The 21,878-nt window shown below is 48.8% G+C and overlaps 1 protein-coding gene across 4 annotated transcripts in view; it reads right to left on the bottom strand.

The window, feature by feature from the left end:
* Positions 1-280: 280 nt before the first annotated feature.
* The window catches only part of LOC141154680 (rho-related GTP-binding protein RhoG-like), a 34,345-nt gene continuing 12,747 nt past the window's right edge, over positions 281-21,878 (bottom strand). The window contains exons 1-2 of one of the 4 annotated variants that reach the window (XM_073641002.1): positions 9,539-9,733; positions 281-4,025 (exon numbers count right to left, since the gene is read on the bottom strand). In XM_073641002.1, the coding sequence (XP_073497103.1) occupies positions 3,428-4,003 (576 nt within the window). In that variant the 5' untranslated portion in view covers positions 4,004-4,025; positions 9,539-9,733 and the 3' untranslated portion in view covers positions 281-3,427. The other 3 variants (XM_073641005.1, XM_073641003.1, XM_073641004.1) reach the window with 3 other exon arrangements.

Raw genomic sequence — 21,878 nt, 5'->3', positions numbered from 1 at the left:
ATGTCAGTTGTGGCACTACCCATTGCTGTATTGCAGAGAATGCCGGCAGCTAGTCCTGAATTTGTGGTCTCGGATAGGCTCAGGAAATATGTAAAACAACACGTCAACCATAATCTGACAAAGGCATGCTGGCTGGGACTTGTAGTCTTACAGTATATGGAGTATCACATTTCCTAGCTGCCTCTCCAGGGCTGTGTCTGAGCACACTGGCAGTCGTGCCAGCAGGTTCCATTAGGTGTAAGACACAGATTGCTCTTTGGTAATGAAGACAGATGACATATTAGCAAGTACCATTATTACACAGTATAAATGAATTTACAGGATACATAATCTTTGTAAAATATATAAAAAAAAAGGTCACAGCCTCTTCAACTGCTGCATTTATTCCATTATAAAAAGTCACTTGTGTCGACGAGGTTCTGACAACCCAGAAGAGAGGCACTGGTGTGACGGGAGAGAGCATTCTCACATCCTAGAACATGGCTTTACGCTTCCGGCTGGCCTCACCCGTATTGCTACTTCTCTTATTGTAATCCTGTGCAGCCTGAGCACGAGCTAAAGGAAATCGATCTGAAGGAAGAAAAGCGTTTTGTATCAATCTAATACCTCCTGTACCGTGGGGAATTTCCACGTTATACTGTAATGTCACGGGATATGGGAGATAAGGGTGACTGAGTGTGTATGGCGTAGTACATCATTACCACTGGCAATGGAACTAAAGGTGGCATCCCCTTGGTCTGTCCTGAAGGCACGGCCCATACTTGGCTGAATCCAGCTTTATAGTGCCACTCCAGGATTTTTTTTTTTTTCTAATTTCACCACAGGATAGGTATCAGTAACGTATGTTCCCTATGAGTAGTAAAATACTTCCCAGCTGCCGTCTTCCACTGCTCCCAGTGCCTCTCCACCATCGTGACTGCAGCGCTCACTGGCTGGAAGTTACTGGTTACGATCTCTGACTGTCAGTAAATGAGAGCCTCGTTCAGACTGATGCTTATGTTGAGAATTGACTTCCACCCAGCAAACACTGGCATAAGCCGGTCAGTTACGACTGAAGTGGCACTGGAAGCAGCAGAAAACAACCAGTGTTTTACTAAGCCCAAGGACCATACATTACTGATACCGAACCAGTGGTGACATTAAAAAAAGTAACCGGAGTGGTATTTTAAGGTGTAATCATTTTTTTCCCCATAAATCAATGCATGTAACTTTATAAAATATATCAGAGAAATTCACTTCCTTCACCTCGTGAACTGATCTTTTACTTCCAATTCATGGGTAAAAGCTGTGATATCTGTACTTTGTAAAGCCAGATTTTCCCCCATTAGCGAGAATGCAGTTGGTGCTTTTAAAATTCTATGTAGTGGTGAGGAATAGGGAGGAGCGGAGGCAAACGTTCTGCTGTAAGTTTTACTGAAACAACAGTTACAGTTCTCCATAGAACTTTGAGCACTGTCATCTTTCAGTCTCAATTAATGGCTAATATCTGTATTCACGGAAGACCACTTTTCCCATTACTGAGATAGGAGAGGACAGTTGGTGCTTTTAAAATTCTTTGCAGAGAGGAGAGGCAGAGATTCTGCTGCACGTTCTTCTGAAACCACAATCATAGCTCTCCATAGAACTTTATGAGCACCAACTGCCATCTCATCTCCGTAATGGGAAAATCTGTATTCATTAAAGAGAAGTTCTACCTGTGAATTGGGATATTTGAGAATAAAATATCAGTCCTTGCGGAGAAAGAAACAGATTTCTCTGATTACAATGTTTCATATATTCATACGTACTATTGATTTATTAAAAATATTAAGACAACAGTCACTAAGTCACTCTCCTGTACGCAGTTTATATGCACTGTTGTAACCTAAAACTGCAGTGTACAACTGGATATCTGCTGGTAAGATTATTCATGAATGATGGAAAGAAAAAAAAGTAGTGCCAAAAAGTTGGAGGAGCAACTAAAAGATCATAGGGGAGTATGGGGACTAATGCCACCCAATCACATGCAGCACCAGTAACAATCAGATCAGGAGCAAAAAAAGAAACGGGTCAGAACCAATCGCCACAACCTGTAATATTAACAAATAATGGATACATTAAATGAATTTAGGGGGTTAGTCTTCTACTCCGACATGGAAGAGTTTCCAGTAGTTTTGAATTGTATATGAACCACAAGTGAGACACACATATATCATTTCTAGAATTGCTTTGTGTTTTACAAGATTAGGTAAGGAGGGAGGGTACAAATGTACATTAAGAATTTTAGCATCACTTTGCTCCAGTATTGTAATATATGTGCATGGCAAATCTGCTCCCAAGAGCACACCTTATGAATCATGAAGATGTGATCAGGACAAGCTGAGGGCATAGAGATTATTTATCACAGGTAGTGCAGTCATGAATGACCGTAAACTCACACTACTGTGCAAGATGACCCTATACAGAAATAATGATACTCACTGGCATTATTAACCAAGCAAGAAATAAGCAGGTTCAGTGAGGCCTGCCCCTGAGCACGCGCGTCGGCGCCTGCCCCTGAGCACGCGCGTCGGCGCCTGCCCCTGAGCACGCGCATTCTCTAGAACCAATTTACAGCAGCTGAAGTGCAACATAACCTAGGCTCTGGTTACCCAAACTATGACTGGGGCAGCAAACTGCTCCCCTGTATTGTCTATATACCGCGCTTTTCTTTTTGATGATCGATTCCCTTTAACCCGTTTCCATAAGGAGATCTGTTTCATAACCACTATGAAGCCCTGAGTTGTATGATAAGAAAAAAGCTGTCTATTCTGTGTTACAGAAAGATTTGGGATCTCATATTACAAAAGCTTTCCTTCTGGAAAAGGAAAGTTACAGTGTTTAGCAGAATTCAGTGGGATGTAAAGCATCGATCCAGCACATAGTGACGAAGAATAAACCGTCTGGAAGTCCCAATGCCTTTCAGTCACACAGGTGAAAGTGTAAAGGCCTTTATAAAGCACATGTTCATAAAGTATAGAATTTCTGGAAAAAAAAAAATTGCACAGTGAAGCTTTAATAGTGGCAAAGTAAGAAGAGTAGTAATAAAATAGGTTTCTTCTCAAAAAAGCAGAATTTTCATCTGTGTTGGCAATATAATGTGTAAGAGGGGAGAAAAAAAAAAAAAAAGAAATCAGACATGGCAGTCCAAAGTGCAAGGCTGGCATGTGTAAGAGCTTGGAGAGATTTCTTGTTCCAAGTACACCATGACTTATTGCATTGCTCTGCACAATCCGCTGCCTCGTCCGTGGCGTATTCATTCATTCATTCTTGGGAAAGCTATAAAGCGCAATCAATCGACTCCACACAACTCACATGAGCTGTTAGTGCAAGCTGAGGAGAAAAGGGATGTCGTGCTAAAACCCCAGATTTATTGTAGAAACAGCATCTCAGTGGTCGCCATTCACACCTATAGTAGGAAACACTTCTTCTGATTCTTCTTAATCACAGGATTTAGGACAGCACGGACAGCATCTGCAAACACCTCCCTGACCCCCTCCTGGTGCAGGGCAGAGCACTCCAGATACTTCACAGCACCGATCTGTTTAGCCAGAGACGAGCCCTGCTGGGTTGTGGTAGGTGCAAGACTCTGCTCCTTCAACTTTTTAATAGTCTCTGCATCATTTCGAAGATCTCTTTTGGTTCCCACAAGTAAGACTGGCACGTTAGGGCAGTGATGGGAAACCTCCGGGTGCCACTTGTGCCTCACATTGGCATGGGAAGACGGACTGCCGATGGAGAAGCATATTATGAACACATTGGTCTGAGGGTAAGACAGGGTGCGCAGGCGGTCATATTCCTCCTGACCGGCAGTGTCCCACAGGTTTAGGCTAACCGTTCTGCCATCCACCGTCATCTGAGCACTGTAATTGTCAAATACTGTGGGGATGTACTCTTCTGGAAAGGCATTGGTGGTGTAACTGATAAGAAGGCATGTTTTCCCCACTGCTCCATCACCAACGACTACACACTTTATTGTCTGCATTCTTCATGAAGTCACACTGTACCTGGTGACACAAGGACAACGCGGTTAGCCTCTCGTTCAGTAAAAGCATATAAGCAGGTATACAAAAAGGCCTGTGTGCACATAGGCCAAAGGGTGGACTATAAGCTAATAGGAGTAATCTGGTCTCAGTGAGCGATGGCGTATAGCTGGGATATGCTCCTGTGCAATGCAGCGCTGAGACCCCCTCATTATTAGGGTCTCGGGGTTCCCAGAGGTCAGGTCCTAATGGCTACTGTTGGGAACGTGCCATCATTTTCAGAGCTGGGTATACCACTAACATATGACACACAAATACCTTATACTATGGGGGGTGTCGATGCCGCCATCTAACATTTGTTGCCCACTTTATAGAAACCCGATAACGCCATGCTTTATATAAAGCTATCTCACAAACTTGTGACCTATATAGAGTATCTCTACATCATACATGTCACACTCTGCCCCACAGGGTGGTTATATTTGGCCCACAACACCACCCCTATGTAGGGTGCATTAGTCTGCATGGAGGACTATGTGGGGCCCATTATTATCCTGTACGGAGGACTATGTGGGGCCCATTATTATCCTGTACGGAGGACTATGTGGGGCCCATTATTATCCTGTACGGAGGACTATGTGGGGCCCATTATTATCCTGTACGGAGGACTATGTGGGGCCCATTATTATCCTGTACGGAGGACTATGTGGGGCCCATTATTATCCTGTACGGAGGACTATGTGGGGCCCATTATTATCCTGTACGGAGGACTATGTGGGGCCCATTATTATCCTGTACGGAGGACTATGTGGGGCCCATTATTATCCTGTACGGAGGACTATGTGGGGCCCATTATTATCCTGTACGGAGGACTATGTGGGGCCCATTATTATCCTGTACGGAGGACTACGTGGGGCCCATTATTATCCTGTACGGAGGACTACGTGGGGCCCATTATTATCCTGTATGGAGGACTACGTGGGGCCCATTATCCTGTATGGAGGACTACGTGGGGCCCATTATCCTGTATGGAGGACTACGTGGGGCCCATTATCCTGTATGGAGGACTACGTGGGGCCCATTATCCTGTATGGAGGACTACGTGGGGCCCATTATCCTGTATGGAGGACTACGTGGGGCCCATTTTCCTGTATGGAGGACTACAGGTGCTTCTCACAAAATTAGAATATCAAAAAGTTATTTCAGTTCTTCAATACAATAAGTGAAACTCATAATATAGAGTCATTACAAACAGAGTGATCTATTTCAAGTGTTTATTTCTGTTAATGTTGATGATTATGGCTTACAGCCAATGAAAACACAAAAGTCATTATCTCAGTAAATTAGAATACTTTATAACAACAGCTTGAAAAATGATTTTACAATCTGAAATATTGCCCTACTGAAATGTATGTTCAGTAAATGCACTCAATACTTGGTCGGGGCTCCTTTTGCATCAATTACTGCATCAATGCGGCGTGGCATGGAGGCGATCAGCCTGTGGCTCTGCTGAGGTGTTATGGAAGCCCAGGTTGCTTTGATAGCAGCCTTCAGCTCATCTGCATTGTTGGGTCTGGTGTCTCATCTTCCTCTTGACAATTCCCCATAGATTCTCTATAGGGTTAAGGTCAGGTGAGTTTGCTGCCAATCAAGCACAGTGATACTGTTGTGTGTAAACCAGGTATTGGTACTTTTGGCAGTGTGGACAGGTGCCAAGTCCTGCTGGAGAATGACATTTCCATCTCCAAAAAGCTTGTCGGCAGAGGGAAGCATGAAGTGCTCTAAAATTTCCTGGTAGACGGCTGCGCTGACTTTGGTCTTGATAAAACCCAGTGGACCTACACCAGCAGATGACATGGCTCCCCAAACCATCACTGATTGTGGAAACTTCACACTAGACCTCAAGCAGCTTGGATTGTGGCCTCCCCACTCTCCCTCCAGACTCTGGGACCTTGATTTCCAAATGAAATGCTAAATTTACTTTCATCTGAAAACACCTTGGACCACTGAGCAACAGTCCAGGTCTTTTTCTCCTTGGCCCAGGTAAGACGCTTCTGGCGTTGTCTATTGGTCATAAGTGGCTTGACACAAGGAATGCGACACTTGTAGCCCATGTCCTGGATACTTCTGTGTGTGGTGGCTCTTGAAGCAATGACTCCAGCAGCAGTCCACTCCTTGTGAATCTCCCCCAGATTTTTGAATGGCCTTTTCTTAACAATCCTTTCAAGGCTGCAGTTATCCCGGTTGCTTGTGAACCTTTTTCTACCACACTTTTTCCTTCCACTCAACTCTCCATTAATATGCTTGGATACAGCACTCTGTGAACAGCCAGCTTCTTTAGCAATGACCTTTTGTGGCTTACCCTCTTTGTGGAGTGTCAATGACTGCCTTCTGGACATCTGTCAGGTCAGCAGTCTTCCCCATGATTGTGGAGCCTACTGAAACAGACTAAGGGACCTTTTTAAACGTATAGGAAGCCTTTGCAGGTGTTTTTTTTATTATTCTAATTTACTGAGTTGATGACTTGTGTTTTCATTGGCTGTAAGCCATAATCATCAACGTTAACAGAAATAAACACTTGAAATAGATCACTCTGTTTGTAATGACTCTATATAATATATGAGTTTCACTTTTTGTATTGAAGAACTGAAATAAATTCTTTTTGATAATATTATAATTTTGTGAGAAGTATGTGGGGCCCATTACAATGTATGGAGGACTATGTGGGGCCCATTATACTATATACTAGTTGGCCCAGGACTTTGTCCAAGTTTTTCATTTTGGCCCTCTGTGTGTTTGAGTTTGACATCCTTGTTCTACATGTTCCACTTTTTTGGGACATATTAAAGACTAAGGCTATGTTCACATTGCTTTGTTACCCTCACGTTGGTGGCTCCATCAGGGCTTATGTGTGAATCCTTGGGAAATGGGCTTCTGTGGTATGCGCTGATGGGACCATTGACTGATGATGCAGATGTGGTAAGTGCGTGCTCTGCCGGATATAATTTTTGGCTAATGCGCCTGTTTGAGGTGGGAACCAAACAGTGTTTGACTGGATCTTAGGGTCCTCCTCAAGTAGGCGTACATGGCTGAAAATGATGTCCGGCAGAGCGTGCAGTGACCCCCTCAGCAGTGCACACGCCCGAAGTCAGTTTTCTAGGACTTCAGACATAAGCATCGACGCAGCCACTGGCGTGAGTGTAAAGCACAATGTGAACATAGCCTAAGGCACCACAGTGTAGTAATAATTGATTAAAGAAGGGTAAAGTTAAAGGGAAGAATGTGAAACATCTGTGTAAACTCCCCACACTGCAGTAACACTTAGCACTGACCATTAGTAATTACCTAAAGTCAATGAGCACATTCCTCTTATTAAATCCATTAAGAAAAGTCACATGAGAACTTCAATGCAGTAATCTCTGATTGCTACCATAATAGCCGTCCTCAGCAGGGACATTCTGGGAGGACAGAAGTAGACGGCACCGGGAGGTTACACAGTAGAGCGCCACTGGGAAAGGAAGTCATTGATCTATCAAGATAAGGTGGTAGAGTTCCATCCTGCCAGACGGCGTGGCACTACAAGTTCCATACTTTGCAGTAGTATTTCCATATAGCCTGCTGTTAGCTCAGAGTATTTTACCTGCAATCGGGCTGAAGTGTGCAGATTAAACATATACTTAGATTAACACCAGCATTAGATTAGGATTTGTGGCAAACTGATACCTCAATGCTTTACCAGCTTCTTCATGCTGCCAAATCCCCGGCATCATGAATCAGATCCTCGCTGCACAACTGATGCCGGGTATATTATTCTCTGAAACACTCAGAAGATCTATAGGGAGAGACCTGTCCAGCACCTCTATCGGCACTGGGAAGAGCCGGCGATGGGCACACACCGGCTAGTCTTGTCCCCGGCTGAATCTTCTAACTATATTTTCTCTGAAAGGCTCTGGCATTATGCCTGGCTACGATCGTGCAGTCGGGCTCTGTTTTGGGCAGCATTGATCAGCTAGCAAATTCCCTTTAATTAAATGTATGAGAAAATTGTCCCATTGGTGGACTGTCTTCCCCCTCTGACCTCCAGAACCTGAGGGTTGCCATCTAATACAAACCCCAGGAGGGATGGGGTGTGGACTAGGATGCTAAACAAAAAAAAAAATTACCGATAGTTATTACTTTCTGGTTTCTTTTATCTTTCTCTCTATAAACTGGCCACCAAAAATAAACCCGATGCTGCGCCTCCACAAGCGCTTGTCCTCCAATAAAAACAATACCTCTTTTAAAAGAGATCAGATGTGCCAATCATGATAAATCTAATGCAGAAATCATATGGAAATCAGGCTGAGTGCACTGGGAGCGTTACTGTACTTGGACTGCTTGTTCCCAGTGCCTTGATACACGCCCCAGTGCACTTCCAGCCTGATTTGCATATGATTTATCATAGCTGGCACATCAGATCTCTACAAAATAAGTTTTTACTGGTGCAAAAGAGCTGATACAGCCTTACCTTTATGTCACCGTCAGGCTGGGGCTACATGGTGACCTTGGCCGCCACATAGGCCTAGCAGCCAAAGATTGCCAATGTCGCTGCTACATCGCAGGTGAATGGAATCACATAGTGACCCCTAGGGTACCGCAACAAGAAAGTAGCAAAATGTCAGACTCAGTTGCCGTATAGCCACAGCCTGATGGGCACTGTGTCGCTGGCACAATGACATTTTGTCATTGGCTTCTTAGAAACCACCAGTAACGACCAATAAGGCTGCACATAATCTGTTCTCATGGTTGCAAAAATTGTCTGATGCTGGAACCCAGAACTGCTGTAACGGCCCAACATGGAGACGCAGCACCGACAGGACTTACTACTGGGTGAGCATAGGAACAGGCAATACCCCCTATCCTACACCGTGCACATCATTCAGACAGGCAGCACTAATGGTGGACGTGCCAGTGCACAATCAGTGAGCACCACCGGAGCAGGGGGAGGTGAATCCATCAGAAACTGATATTAGCACGTTTCTTGCTCTTTAAGTAATTGACATTTTACACAGGTGCCCAGGTTATTAGTGCAAGGCTCAAAGGGAACATCTATAAAATAGGAGGAGTGTGGGGCAAGTCATCCCCTGCCAGCGCCAGCCATGGCTCATAAGCCAGAGGGGCACACTGTATACAGCGGCTGGTAGGGGGGCTGTCCTGTAAGCTAAAGCTTCATGGTAAAGATCTAGCTGCCAGGAAGAGTAACTGAGTGAGAGACCTACATACAGTGAGAGACCTACATGCAGTGTATCTATAAGTATATGGGTGTGTGTATATAGATCTCTCGTGTGCACACATACACCTGTCTTTGCTGCGGCTCAGCACCTCGGGCTGCGCTCTCCTCTGTACCCGGCGCCGGCTGCCATCACCCCGGGGATTACCTGACACTCTTCCCCCTCTCGGCAGAGCCAGCACCTATCCACAGCGGATCCGCCCCTCGGACACTCCCACCCTGGCACCAGGTGCCCCCACACGGGCAGGACACGGCGCCCCCGACTCACCCAGCGGCCTCTCCTGATCCCCGCAGCGCGCTCCTGTTCTCTGGGCAGCGTCTGATTACAGGAGAACCGCACCCAGCCCGGGGCCTCACTGTCTCCCGGGGACTTCCTGGTCTCACTCGCTCCGCTTCACTTCCTGTACCGATCCTGGGCGGCTACTAGAACCGTACATCCGGGGCCTAGCACGATGACACGCCCGCCGCAATGTACCCAGGGTAATGTAGTTCCACAATGAGCCCAGTGCATGCTGGGAGAAGCTTCACACCATAGAAGGAACTTGATGCGTCCGCTAGTCGGCGCTGTGAGCACAGCCAGACGTTGTGACTGCAGGGCACTCACTGACGGCTGCATATAGTGTGCTGGAGCTTCTGTTCTACTGTTGTGCTGGGGCTGCTATTGATGCGCTGGGGCTGCTAGTGATGCGCTGGGGCTGCTAGTGATGCGCTGAGGCTGCTAGTGATGCGCTGGGGCTGCTAGTGATGCGCTGGGGCTGCTAGTGATGCGCTGGGGCTGCTAGTGATGCGCTGGGGCTGCTAGTGATGCGCTGAGGCTGCTAGTGATGCGCTGAGGCTGCTAGTGATGCGCTGAGGCTGCTAGTGATGCGCTGAGGCTGCTAGTGATGCGCTGAGGCTGCTAGTGATGCGCTGGGGCTGCTAGTGATGCGCTGGGGCTGCTATTGATGCGCTGGGGCTGCTATTGATGCGCTGGGGCTGCTAGTGATGCGCTGGGGCTGCTAGTGATGCGCTGAGGCTGCTAGTGATGCGCTGAGGCTGCTAGTGATGTGCTGGGGCTGCTAGTGATGTGCTGCGCTGGGGCTGCTAGTGATGTGCTGAGGCTGCTAGTGATGTGCTGGAGCTTCTGTTGTACTGTTGTGCTGGGGCTGCTAGTGATGCGCTGGGGCTGCTAGTGATGCGCTGGGGCTGCTAGTGATGCGCTGGGGCTGCTAGTGATGCGCTGGGGCTGCTAGTGATGTGCTGTGCTGGGGCTGCTAGTGATGTGCTGAGGCTGCTAGTGATGCGCTGAGGCTGCTAGTGATGCGCTGGGGCTGCTAGTGATGCGCTGGGGCTGCTAGTGATGCGCTGGGGCTGCTAGTGATGTGCTGAGGCTGCTAGTGATGTGCTGAGGCTGCTAGTGATGCGCTGAGGCTGCTAGTGATGCGCTGAGGCTGCTAGTGATGCGCTGGGGCTGCTAGTGATGCGCTGGGGCTGCTAGTGATGCACTGGGGCTGCTAGTGATGCGCTGGGGCTGCTATTGATGCGCTGGGGCTGCTAGTGATGCGCTGGGGCTGCTAGTGATGTGCTGAGGCTGCTAGTGATGCGCTGAGGCTGCTAGTGATGTGCTGGGGCTGCTAGTGATGTGCTGCGCTGGGGCTGCTAGTGATGTGCTGAGGCTGCTAGTGATGTGCTGGAGCTTCTGTTGTACTGTTGTGCTGGGGCTGCTAGTGATGCGCTGGGGCTGCTAGTGATGCGCTGGGGCTGCTAGTGATGTGCTGTGCTGGGGCTGCTAGTGATGTGCTGAGGCTGCTAGTGATGCGCTGAGGCTGCTAGTGATGCGCTGGGGCTGCTAGTGATGCGCTGGGGCTGCTAGTGATGTGCTGGGGCTGCTAGTGATGTGCTGGGGCTGCTAGTGATGTGCTGTGCTGGGGCTGCTAGTGATGCGCTGAGGCTGCTAGTGATGCGCTGAGGCTGCTAGTGATGCGCTGGGGCTGCTATTGATGCGCTGGGGCTGCTAGTGATGCGCTGGGGCTGCTAGTGATGCGCTGGGGCTGCTATTGATGCGCTGGGGCTGCTAGTGATGCGCTGGGGCTGCTAGTGATGCGCTGGGGCTGCTAGTGATGTGCTGGGGCTGCTAGTGATGTGCTGTGCTGGGGCTGCTAGTGATGTGCTGAGGCTGCTAGTGATGTGCTGGGGCTCCTAGTCATGCGCTGAGGCTGCTAGTGATGCGCTGAGGCTGCTAGTGATTTTCTGGGGCTGCTAGTGATGCGCTGGGGCTGCTAGTGATGCGCTGGGGCTGCTAGTGATGCGCTGGGGCTGCTAGTGATGCGCTGGGGCTGCTAGTGATGCGCTGGGGCTGCTAGTGATGCGCTGGGGCTGCTAGTGATGTGCTGAGGCTGCTAGTGATGTGCTGGGGCTGCTAGTGATGTGCTGTGCTGGGGCTGCTAGTGATGTGCTGAGGCTGCTAGTGATGTGCTGTGCTGGGGCTGCTAGTGCTGTGCTGAGGCTGCTAGTGATGTGCTGGGGCTCCTAGTGATGCGCTAGGGCTGCTAGTGATGTGCTGTGCTGGGGCTGCTAGTGATGTGCTGAGGCTGCTAGTGATGTGCTGTGCTGGGGCTGCTAGTGCTGTGCTGAGGCTGCTAGTGATGTGCTGGGGCTCCTAGTGATGCGCTAGGGCTGCTAGTGATGTGCTGTGCTGGGGCTGCTAGTGATGTGCTGAGGCTGCTAGTGATGTGCTGGGGCTCCTAGTGATGCGCTAGGGCTGCTAGTGATGTGCTGTGCTGGGGCTGCTAGTGATGTGCTGAGGCTGCTAGTGATGTGCTGGGGCTCCTAGTGATGCGCTGGGGCTGCTAGTGATGTGCTGTGCTGGGGCTGCTAGTGATGCGCTGGGGCTGCTAGTGATGCGCTGGGGCTGCTAGTGATGCGCTGAGGCTGCTAGTGATGTGCTGAGGCTGCTAGTGATGTGCTGAGGCTGCTAGTGATGCGCTGGGGCTGCTAGTGATGCGCTGGGGCTGCTAGTGATGCGCTGGGGCTGCTAGTGATGCACTGGGGCTGCTAGTGATGCGCTGGGGCTGCTATTGATGCGCTGGGGCTGCTATTGATGCGCTGGGGCTGCTAGTGATGCGCTGGGGCTGCTAGTGATGTGCTGAGGCTGCTAGTGATGCGCTGAGGCTGCTAGTGATGTGCTGGGGCTGCTAGTGATGTGCTGCGCTGGGGCTGCTAGTGATGTGCTGAGGCTGCTAGTGATGTGCTGGAGCTTCTGTTGTACTGTTGTGCTGGGGCTGCTAGTGATGCGCTGGGGCTGCTAGTGATGCGCTGGGGCTGCTAGTGATGCGCTGGGGCTGCTAGTGATGCGCTGGGGCTGCTAGTGATGTGCTGTGCTGGGGCTGCTAGTGATGTGCTGAGGCTGCTAGTGATGCGCTGAGGCTGCTAGTGATGCGCTGGGGCTGCTAGTGATGCGCTGGGGCTGCTAGTGATGCGCTGGGGCTGCTAGTGATGTGCTGGGGCTGCTAGTGATGTGCTGTGCTGGGGCTGCTAGTGATGCGCTGAGGCTGCTAGTGATGCGCTGAGGCTGCTAGTGATGCGCTGGGGCTGCTATTGATGCGCTGGGGCTGCTAGTGATGCGCTGGGGCTGCTAGTGATGCGCTGGGGCTGCTATTGATGCGCTGGGGCTGCTAGTGATGCGCTGGGGCTGCTAGTGATGTGCTGGGGCTGCTAGTGATGTGCTGTGCTGGGGCTGCTAGTGATGTGCTGAGGCTGCTAGTGATGTGCTGAGGCTGCTAGTGATGTGCTGGGGCTCCTAGTCATGCGCTGAGGCTGCTAGTGATGCGCTGAGGCTGCTAGTGATGCGCTGGGGCTGCTAGTGATGCGCTGGGGCTGCTAGTGATGCGCTGGGGCTGCTAGTGATGCGTTGGGGCTGCTAGTGATGCGCTGGGGCTGCTAGTGATGCGCTGGGGCTGCTAGTGATGTGCTGGGGCTGCTAGTGATGTGCTGTGCTGGGGCTGCTAGTGATGTGCTGAGGCTGCTAGTGATGTGCTGTGCTGGGGCTGCTAGTGCTGTGCTGAGGCTGCTAGTGATGTGCTGGGGCTCCTAGTGATGCGCTAGGGCTGCTAGTGATGTGCTGTGCTGGGGCTGCTAGTGATGTGCTGAGGCTGCTAGTGATGTGCTGTGCTGGGGCTGCTAGTGCTGTGCTGAGGCTGCTAGTGATGTGCTGGGGCTCCTAGTGATGCGCTAGGGCTGCTAGTGATGTGCTGTGCTGGGGCTGCTAGTGATGTGCTGAGGCTGCTAGTGATGTGCTGGGGCTCCTAGTGATGCGCTAGGGCTGCTAGTGATGTGCTGTGCTGGGGCTGCTAGTGATGTGCTGAGGCTGCTAGTGATGTGCTGGGGCTCCTAGTGATGCGCTGGGGCTGCTAGTGATGTGCTGTGCTGGGGCTGCTAGTGATGTGCTGAGGCTGCTAGTGATGTGCTGGGGCTGCTAGTGATGTGCTGTGCTGGGGCTGCTAGTGATGTGCTGAGGCTGCTAGTGATGTGCTGTGCCGAGGCTGCTAGTGATGTGCTGTGCTGGGGCTGCTAGTGATGTGCTGGGGCTGCTAGTGATGTGCTGAGGCTGCTAGTGATGTGCTGTGCTGGGGCTGCTAGTGATGTGCTGAGGCTGCTAGTGATGTGCTGTGCTGGGGCTGCTAGTGATGTGCTGGGGTTGAAGATGTGCTGGGGCTGCTAGTGATGTGCTGGGGCTGATGTGATGCTCCCCACTCAGTATGATTCCCCCACTGTACATCCCTCACACATTATGATGCTCCTACAGTTCATTCCCCCACACAACATAATGCCCCCACACAGTATGATGCCCCTACTGTATATCCCCCCACACATTATGATGGCCCCACAGTATATCCCCCACACACAGTATGATGGCCCCACAGTATATTACCCACACACATTAAGATGGCCCCACAGTATATCCCCCCACACACAGTATGATGGCCCCACAGTATATCCCCCACACAGAGTATGATGGCCCACCAGTATAATCCACCACACACAGTATGATGGCCCCACAGTATATCCTCCACACAGAGTATGATGGCCCACCAGTATAATCCACCACATAGTATGATGTCCCCACAGTATATTCCTGTTATGATTGTACTCACACAAGTAACAGAGGAGGGAAAGAACTACCAAAGAGAAAAGCCGCACCTGTACTCAGCTGGTCTCTGTACAGACTAGAAAAAGCCCTAGATGTACAATTAAATACACCTCCTCAGACATGGCTCCCTAAAAGGCCATCAAGGTTTTTTTTGTATCTCCTGAGGAGCCAGAGGGGAGGCCACAACACAAATCCAACAAAGGTAGAGGAAAGCGTGCAGGGAGACACCAGAACCCAGGGTGAGAAACTAAAACACGTTCACAAAGGATAGACAAGGATAAATAATGAGAACCAAAAAACAAACTCAAAGAGTGGTAATAAATGGTTGCACATCCAATTGGAAAAGTGTTTCAAGTGGGGTACCACAAGGCTCTGTCCTGGTCCCAGTGTTGTTCAACATTTTTATAAATGATCTAGATAAAGGAACTAAAGGAAAACTAATCAAATTTACAGTCAATCAGAGCTAGGAGGGATAGATAACACTAGAGAAGAAAGAGAAAGGATTCAGAAGGATCTAGATAAGCTTGAACAACGGGCAGTGACTAATAGAATGGTATTTAACAGGGAGAAATGCAAGATTCTACATCTGGGCAAAAATAACGGGAGGAATAGAACTACGCAACACCACGTGTGAAAAACACTTGGGAATACGAATAGATCACAGACTGCACATGAGTCAACAGTGTGATGCAGCAGCAAAAAAAGTAAACACAGTTCTGGAATGTATTAAGAAAAGCATATAGTCTTTTTAATTGTAAAGTGCTGCGGAATATGTTGGCGCTATATAAATAAAAATTATTATTATTATTATATAGTCTAGATCACGTGAAGTCATTATCGGACTTTACTCCTCCTTGTTCAGACCTCATCTGAAATACTGTGTCCAGTTCTGGGCACCACATTTTAAAAAAGACATCAAAAAACTGGAGCAAGTTCAGAGAAGAACTACCAGGATGATGAGCGGACTGCAAACTATGTCCTATGAGGAACGGTTTAAGGATTTGGGAATGTTTAGCTTGCAAAAAAGAAGGCTAAGAGGAGACTTAATAGCTTTCTACAAATATCTGAAGGGCTGTCACAGTGTAGAGGGATCATTCTTACTCTCATTTGCACATGAAAACACAAGAAGCAATGGAATGAAACTGAAATAGAGAAGATACAGATTAGATATTAGAAAAAACTTTTTGACAGTGAGGGTGATCAATGAGTGGAACAGGCTGCCACGAGAGGTGAGTTCTCCTCCAATGGAAGTCTTCAACCAGCGGCTGGACAGACATCTGGCTGAGATGGTTTAGCGAATCCTGCTTTGAGCAGGGGGTTGGACACGATGACCCTTGAGGTACCTTCCAACTCTAACATTCTATGATTACTGTATTTTGCATTATTCACCTTCCCCTTGACTTGGACCATTTTCCTTGTTCCTGCCTCCGAAAAACATCCCCACACCATCATGTCACCACCACCATTTTTCACTGAGGAGATGGTGTTCTTGGGGTGATGAGCTTTGTGGGTATTGAGCCAGACATAGCATTTCCCTTGGTGGCCAAAAAGTTAAATTTTAGTCTCATCTGACCACAGCACCTTCCTCCATACATTTGGTGAGTCTCCCACGTCTTCTGGCAAACTCAAAATGAGCCTTACAATTTTTTGTGTGTAAGTAAAGGTTTTTATCTGCCCACTCTTCCATAAAGGCCACCTCTATGGAGTGTACGGCTTATTGTGGTCGTATGGACAGATACTCCAGTCTCTCCTTGGGAACTCTGCAGCTCTTTCAGGGGGTTACCTTTGGTCTCTGTGCTGCCTCTCTGATTAATGCTCTTCTAGCCCAGGCTGAGAATTTTGGTGGGTGGCCCTCTCTTGGCAGGTTTTTTGTGGTACCAATATAACTCATTATAGCCTCATCCCCTGATGACGCCTTAGTGGTGAAACATGTTGGGGAGGCTAGTAGCTGATCAATTTTAACACACACAGTGGGTACGGAAAGTAGTCAGATCCCTTTAAATTTTTCACTTTTTGTTTCATTGCAGCCATTTGGTAAATTCTAAAAAGTTAATTTTTTTCTCATTAATGTACACTCTGCACCCCATCTTGACTGAAAAAAAAAACAAATGTAGAAATTTTTGCAAATTTATTGAAAAGAAAACAAACTGAAATATCACATGGTCATAAGTATTCAGACCCTTTGCTCAGACACTCATATTTAAGTCACATGCTGTCCATTTCCTTGTGATCCTCCTTGATGGTTCTACTCCTTCATTGGAGTCCAGCTGTGTTTAATTAAACTGATAGGACTTGGTGTGTGTGGGGGAGGAGGCTCAGGTCCAAATTTTGCACCAAGGTCCATTGGACTCTAGGTACCCCACTGTTGGCTATGTATACCCACATTAGATTGGTGGGTCTCTATTCCAAAGAGTAAAATCCACAGAGAATCCACGGCTACAAAGTTTCAACAAATTGTGTCATTATTGCTGCAGAACACTCACAGTATAAACTAGGAACAAGGAACAAGCCATTTTCCATATAAATCAGGGATATCAAACTCAAACACACAGAGGGCCAAAATGCAAAACTTGGGCAAAGTCACAGGCCAAACAGTATACAGAATAATGGGCCCCACATAGTCCTTCTTACAGAATAATGTGCCCCACATAGTCCTCCATACAGAATAATGGCCCCACATAGTCCTCCATACAGAATAATGGCCCCACATAGTCCTCCATACAGAATAATGGGCACCACATAGTCCTACATACAGAATAATGGGCCCCACATAGTTCGCCATACAGTATAATGGGCCCCACATTGTTCTCCATACAGAATAATGGGCCCCACATAGTCCTCCATACAGAATAATGGGCCCCACATAGCCCTCCATACAGAATAATGGCCCCACATAGTCCTCGATACAGACTAATGGCCCCACATAGTCCTCCATACAGAATAATTGGCCCCACATAGTCCTCCATACAGACTAATTGTCTCACATAGTCCTTCATACAGAATAATGGCCCCACATAGTCCTCCATACAGAATAATGGGTCCACATAGTCCTCCATGCGGAATAATGTTCTCCACATAGTCCTCCATACAGAATAATAGTCTCACATAGTCCTCCATACAGAATAATGGGCCCCACATAGTCCTCCATACAGAATAATGAGCCCCACATAGTGCTCCATACAGAATAATGTGCCCCACATAGTCCTCCATACAGAATAATGTGCCCCACATAGTCCTCCATACAGAATAATGGGCCCCACATAGTCCTCCATACAGAATAATGGGCCCCACATAGTCCTCCATACAGTATAATGGCCCCACATAGTCCTCCATACAGTATAATGGGCCCACATAGTCCTCCATGCAGAATAATGGCCCCACATAGTCCTCTATACAGAATAATGGCCCCACATAGTCCTCCATACAGAATAATGAGCCCCACAGAGTGCTCCATACAGAATAATGTGCCCCACATAGTCCTCCATACAGAATAATGGCCCCACATAGTCCTCCATACAGAATAATGATCCCACATAGTTCTCCATACAGAATAATGATCCCACATAGTCCTCCATACAGAATAATGATCCCACATAGTTCTCCATACAGAATAATGATCCCACATAGTCCTCCATACAGAATAATGATCCCACATAGCTCTCCATACAGAATAATGATCCCACATAGTTCTCCATACAGTATCATGGGCCCCACATAGTCCTCCATACAGTATCATGGGCCCCACATAGTCCTCCATACAGAATAATGGGCCCCACATAGTCCTCCATACAGTATAATGGGCCCCACATAGTCCTCCATACAGTATAATGGGCCCCACATAGTCCTCCATACAGTATAATGGGCCCACATAGTCCTCCATACAGTATAATGGCCCCACATAGTCCTCCATGCAGTATAATGGACCCACATAGTCCACCATACAGAATAATGGCCCCACATAGTTCTCCATACAGAACAATAGTCTCACAGAGGGGTGGTGGTTCTGGTGTCACAGGCCAAATATAACCACCCTGTGTGCCACATTTGTCCCACGGCCCAGAGTTTGACATGTATTATATAAATATAACAGATTTCTGAATTTCTGTCCTTATTAGTCATTTAAAGATTTGCCTAAATTATGGACTCCATCTGTAAATGTATAAATCCTAAAAAATGTTCTTCTTCATAGAGTTCACTGACCGTGTCTGAAGTATATTGTCCCCATCAATGTAACCTTTTGTAAGTAGGCAACGTTGTCACCTTTTTGGTCAGCTTTGAAAAGAATACCAATGCTTTTACTGCTGGGCAAAAAGTGGCCTTAAAACAAATATTGGACATAACATTAGGACACTTATCTGTAGGACAATTAGACACATTCCTTGCAGTTGGAATTTTAGTGTTTCAGCTTGACATTCCCAAACCTTTCAGCCGCAGTGTAAAAGTTGTGTGTGGTCATATAAAGGATTAGGCTCCTGGTATTGGGATGGGTTGGGATTTATACCTCACATGGTTTAGATGCTGATAAGAGAGTATTTGAGCAAGTAATGGCGGACGTGTATGCCTAATGGTCCTACAGATTACTCTATATCCTCTCCAGTGCACCTGGGCGATTTCAGCTGTTTATTTCCAGACAAGAAATATGTGCCCCACTGCAAAGGGAAACAATGGACCCGAGAACTCTGTTTGTACGGACAGGAAGACTTAGCGGATAGTTTACAGGTGGATCTGTCATTTCCTACAAAAATAACCTTAACCAAAGTCAACAGATCAGGTGGGGCTTTAAGCATCGCTTTATACACAAGAAGTTAAGGCTTCTGAAATTGTAGAATAGAAACTTATCACAAAGACAAACTATACAGGAAAGTAACCCAGAGCTGTTTATATAAATGTAGTATCATCTTTTCATGGAAAGAATTTTTCTCAATACTTGCTTTTGTTTCTAGAATGTCTTTATGTGAAACAGACGGAAGCAGTCACGCTTGGCCGCATCCATACAAGACCAACTATCACACCTTCATTTACAAACTCGCTGGCGAAAAAGAAACACATTTGTCAGCGCTCAGATTTCCCACTGGTTATAACGTTTCTTGGGAAAATCAGAAATATAATACCAGATCTGTATACGTAGTCTTTCATATTGGGCAACGAGAAAAAAAAAAAATCAACCTTGAGCATCGCACAACATGAACACTACAGGCTAAATAATCTGTGTATAGAAAGCCCAGGAGGTTATATAGCTCAAGATTTCCAGATGAAAAAGTAAACCAGATCAATCATTCATCCAAACACCTATCCATAAATGTCACACAATAATAGAGCTGCCAGATTAATCTCCTAAAGGTTTGTTCACACTTTGATAATATACGTTGTTGTAGCGTCGGCGTCCCTGCCCTCTGCTAGGCAGGGACGCTGTTCCCCTCACCTCTCTGCTCCGAGCCCGGCATCCTCCTCCCGCTCTGCTGGCAGCGCGCGCTCCTTCCCGGCCACTGTGCTTAGGGCGCGCGCGCGCTCCCTCCCTCTTAAAGGGGCCGCGCTCCGTCCTAAGGAGTCCCCGGCCAATGGCCGGAGGACTTCACCATATATAAGGCACCTCCTCCAAAATGGAGGTGCCCGAGCAATGTTGTTGCACTGTTCACTACTCTGCTTCAGCCCTCAGGTCCCGTTGCCAGTTACCTGTCAGTTACCTGCCTGATTCCTGCCAGAGTCCTGCCAGTTTGCTGTCTGTTTCTTGCCTGATATTCCTGCTACCTGCTTGCTAGCCTGAGGTCCGACGGTCTGCCTTCCTACTCCTGTCAGTCTGTCTATGGACCAGCTTGGCCGCTCACCTGGGAGCGCACATCTGCTACCTGCCTGCTAGCCTACCTGGAGGCTCCGCCGTCACGTGCTGTGACCACCTGCTATTCCAGAGACTCTTGCCCGCTCACCTGGGAGCACTCCTCCGCTACCTGCCTGCTTGCCTACCTGGAGGCTCCGCCGTCATGTGCTGTGACCACCTGCTATTCCAGAGACTCCTGCCCGCTCACCTGGGAGCGCTCCTCCGCTACCTGCCTGTTTGCCTACCTGGAGGATCCGCCGTCACATGCTGTGACCACCCGTTCATCCAGAGACTCTCGCTTGCTCACCTGGGAGCACACATCTTCCATCTGCCTGCTAGCCTACCTGGAGGTTCAGCCATCACAGGTCGTACATACCCTTTACCCAGAGACTGCCCCGGTCACTTGCCGTGACCTCCAGCCCGTTCATCCAGAGACTGCCCCGGTCACTTGCCGTGACCTCCAGCCCGTTCATCCAGAGACTGCCCCGGTCACTTGCCGTGACCTCCAGCCCGTTCATCCAGAGACTGCCCCGGTCACTTGCCGTGACCTCCAGCCCGTTCATCCAGAGACTGCCCCGGTCACTTGCTGTGACTGCCTGCCCGTCTTCCCTGGTCGCCACCCGCTCCCTTACAAGGACCGCCCCCTTGTATAGTAGCTCAGAGGTTCCGCCTCCCAGACCCGTTACAGTTTGCTCGGGCCATGGAACCCGGTGGCACCCAAGCTCCCTCGCTCTCGGACCTCTGTCATGAACTGTCCCGTCAGAGGTCCCAACAGGAGTCCATCCTGGGTCACCTGCGGAATGTCAATTCTCGCCTGGACACTATGACTGCTCCACCAGCAACCACCGCCAGTGCCATGACTCGCAACCCGGCAGCTCCGCTGCCCACCAATACCATGGTATCCTACCCCGGACCCCGGCTCTCTGCACCTCCTCGCTTCGGAGGCGACTCCGCTCAGACTCGGGGCTTCATAAATCAGTGCACCCTGCACTTTGAACTCCTGTCCCACCAGTTTAACTCCGACCGGGCCAAAATTGCCTTCATCATGTCCCATCTCACCGGGGAGGCCCTGGCCTGGCTAAATCCTCTATGGGAGAGAGGAGACCCCCTGGTGTCCGACTTGCCTGCCTTTCTCACGGCTTTCCGGAAAGTCTTCGACGAACCCGGACGGAAGACCTCATCCGCATCATCTCTGCTACGCCTCCACCAGGGAAATCTCACCGTGGGCCAATATGCCATACGGTTCCGTACCCTTGCCTCGGAGCTGGCTTGGGATAACGACGCTCTGGTATCTGTCTTCTGGGAGGGTCTGTCCGGCCGTATTAAAGATGAACTCGCCGGTCGGGACATTCCTACCACTCTCGATGACTTAATAACTCTTGCCACCCGGATTGACCTACGGTTCCAGGAGCGTGCCAAAGAGGTCACCCGTGAGAGGAGGTTTCCACGTCTAGCTCCTACTTTTCAGAAACCCGTCACTCCCTCCGTTTCTCCCCAGGTACACTCTCCTGAGCCTATGCAGGTCGACCAGACCAAGATGGTCAAAACCCGTCAGGACTTACGCCGTGCCGAAGGGAGCTGCTTCTACTGTGGCAGTAAGGAGCACCGGATCCGTACCTGCCCGGAGAGGTCGGGAAACGCCTGTGTCTAGGTTCGCTCAGAGAG

The sequence above is a fragment of the Phyllobates terribilis genome, unplaced genomic scaffold (assembly GCF_046119375.1).
Source record: "Phyllobates terribilis strain yellow unplaced genomic scaffold, ASM4611937v1 Scaffold_7__3_contigs__length_470593459, whole genome shotgun sequence".
NCBI classification, from domain to species: Eukaryota; Metazoa; Chordata; class Amphibia; order Anura; family Dendrobatidae; genus Phyllobates; species Phyllobates terribilis.
Note: the sequence above shows the minus strand (reverse complement) of the source record. Positions and strands in the feature narration are given on the sequence as shown.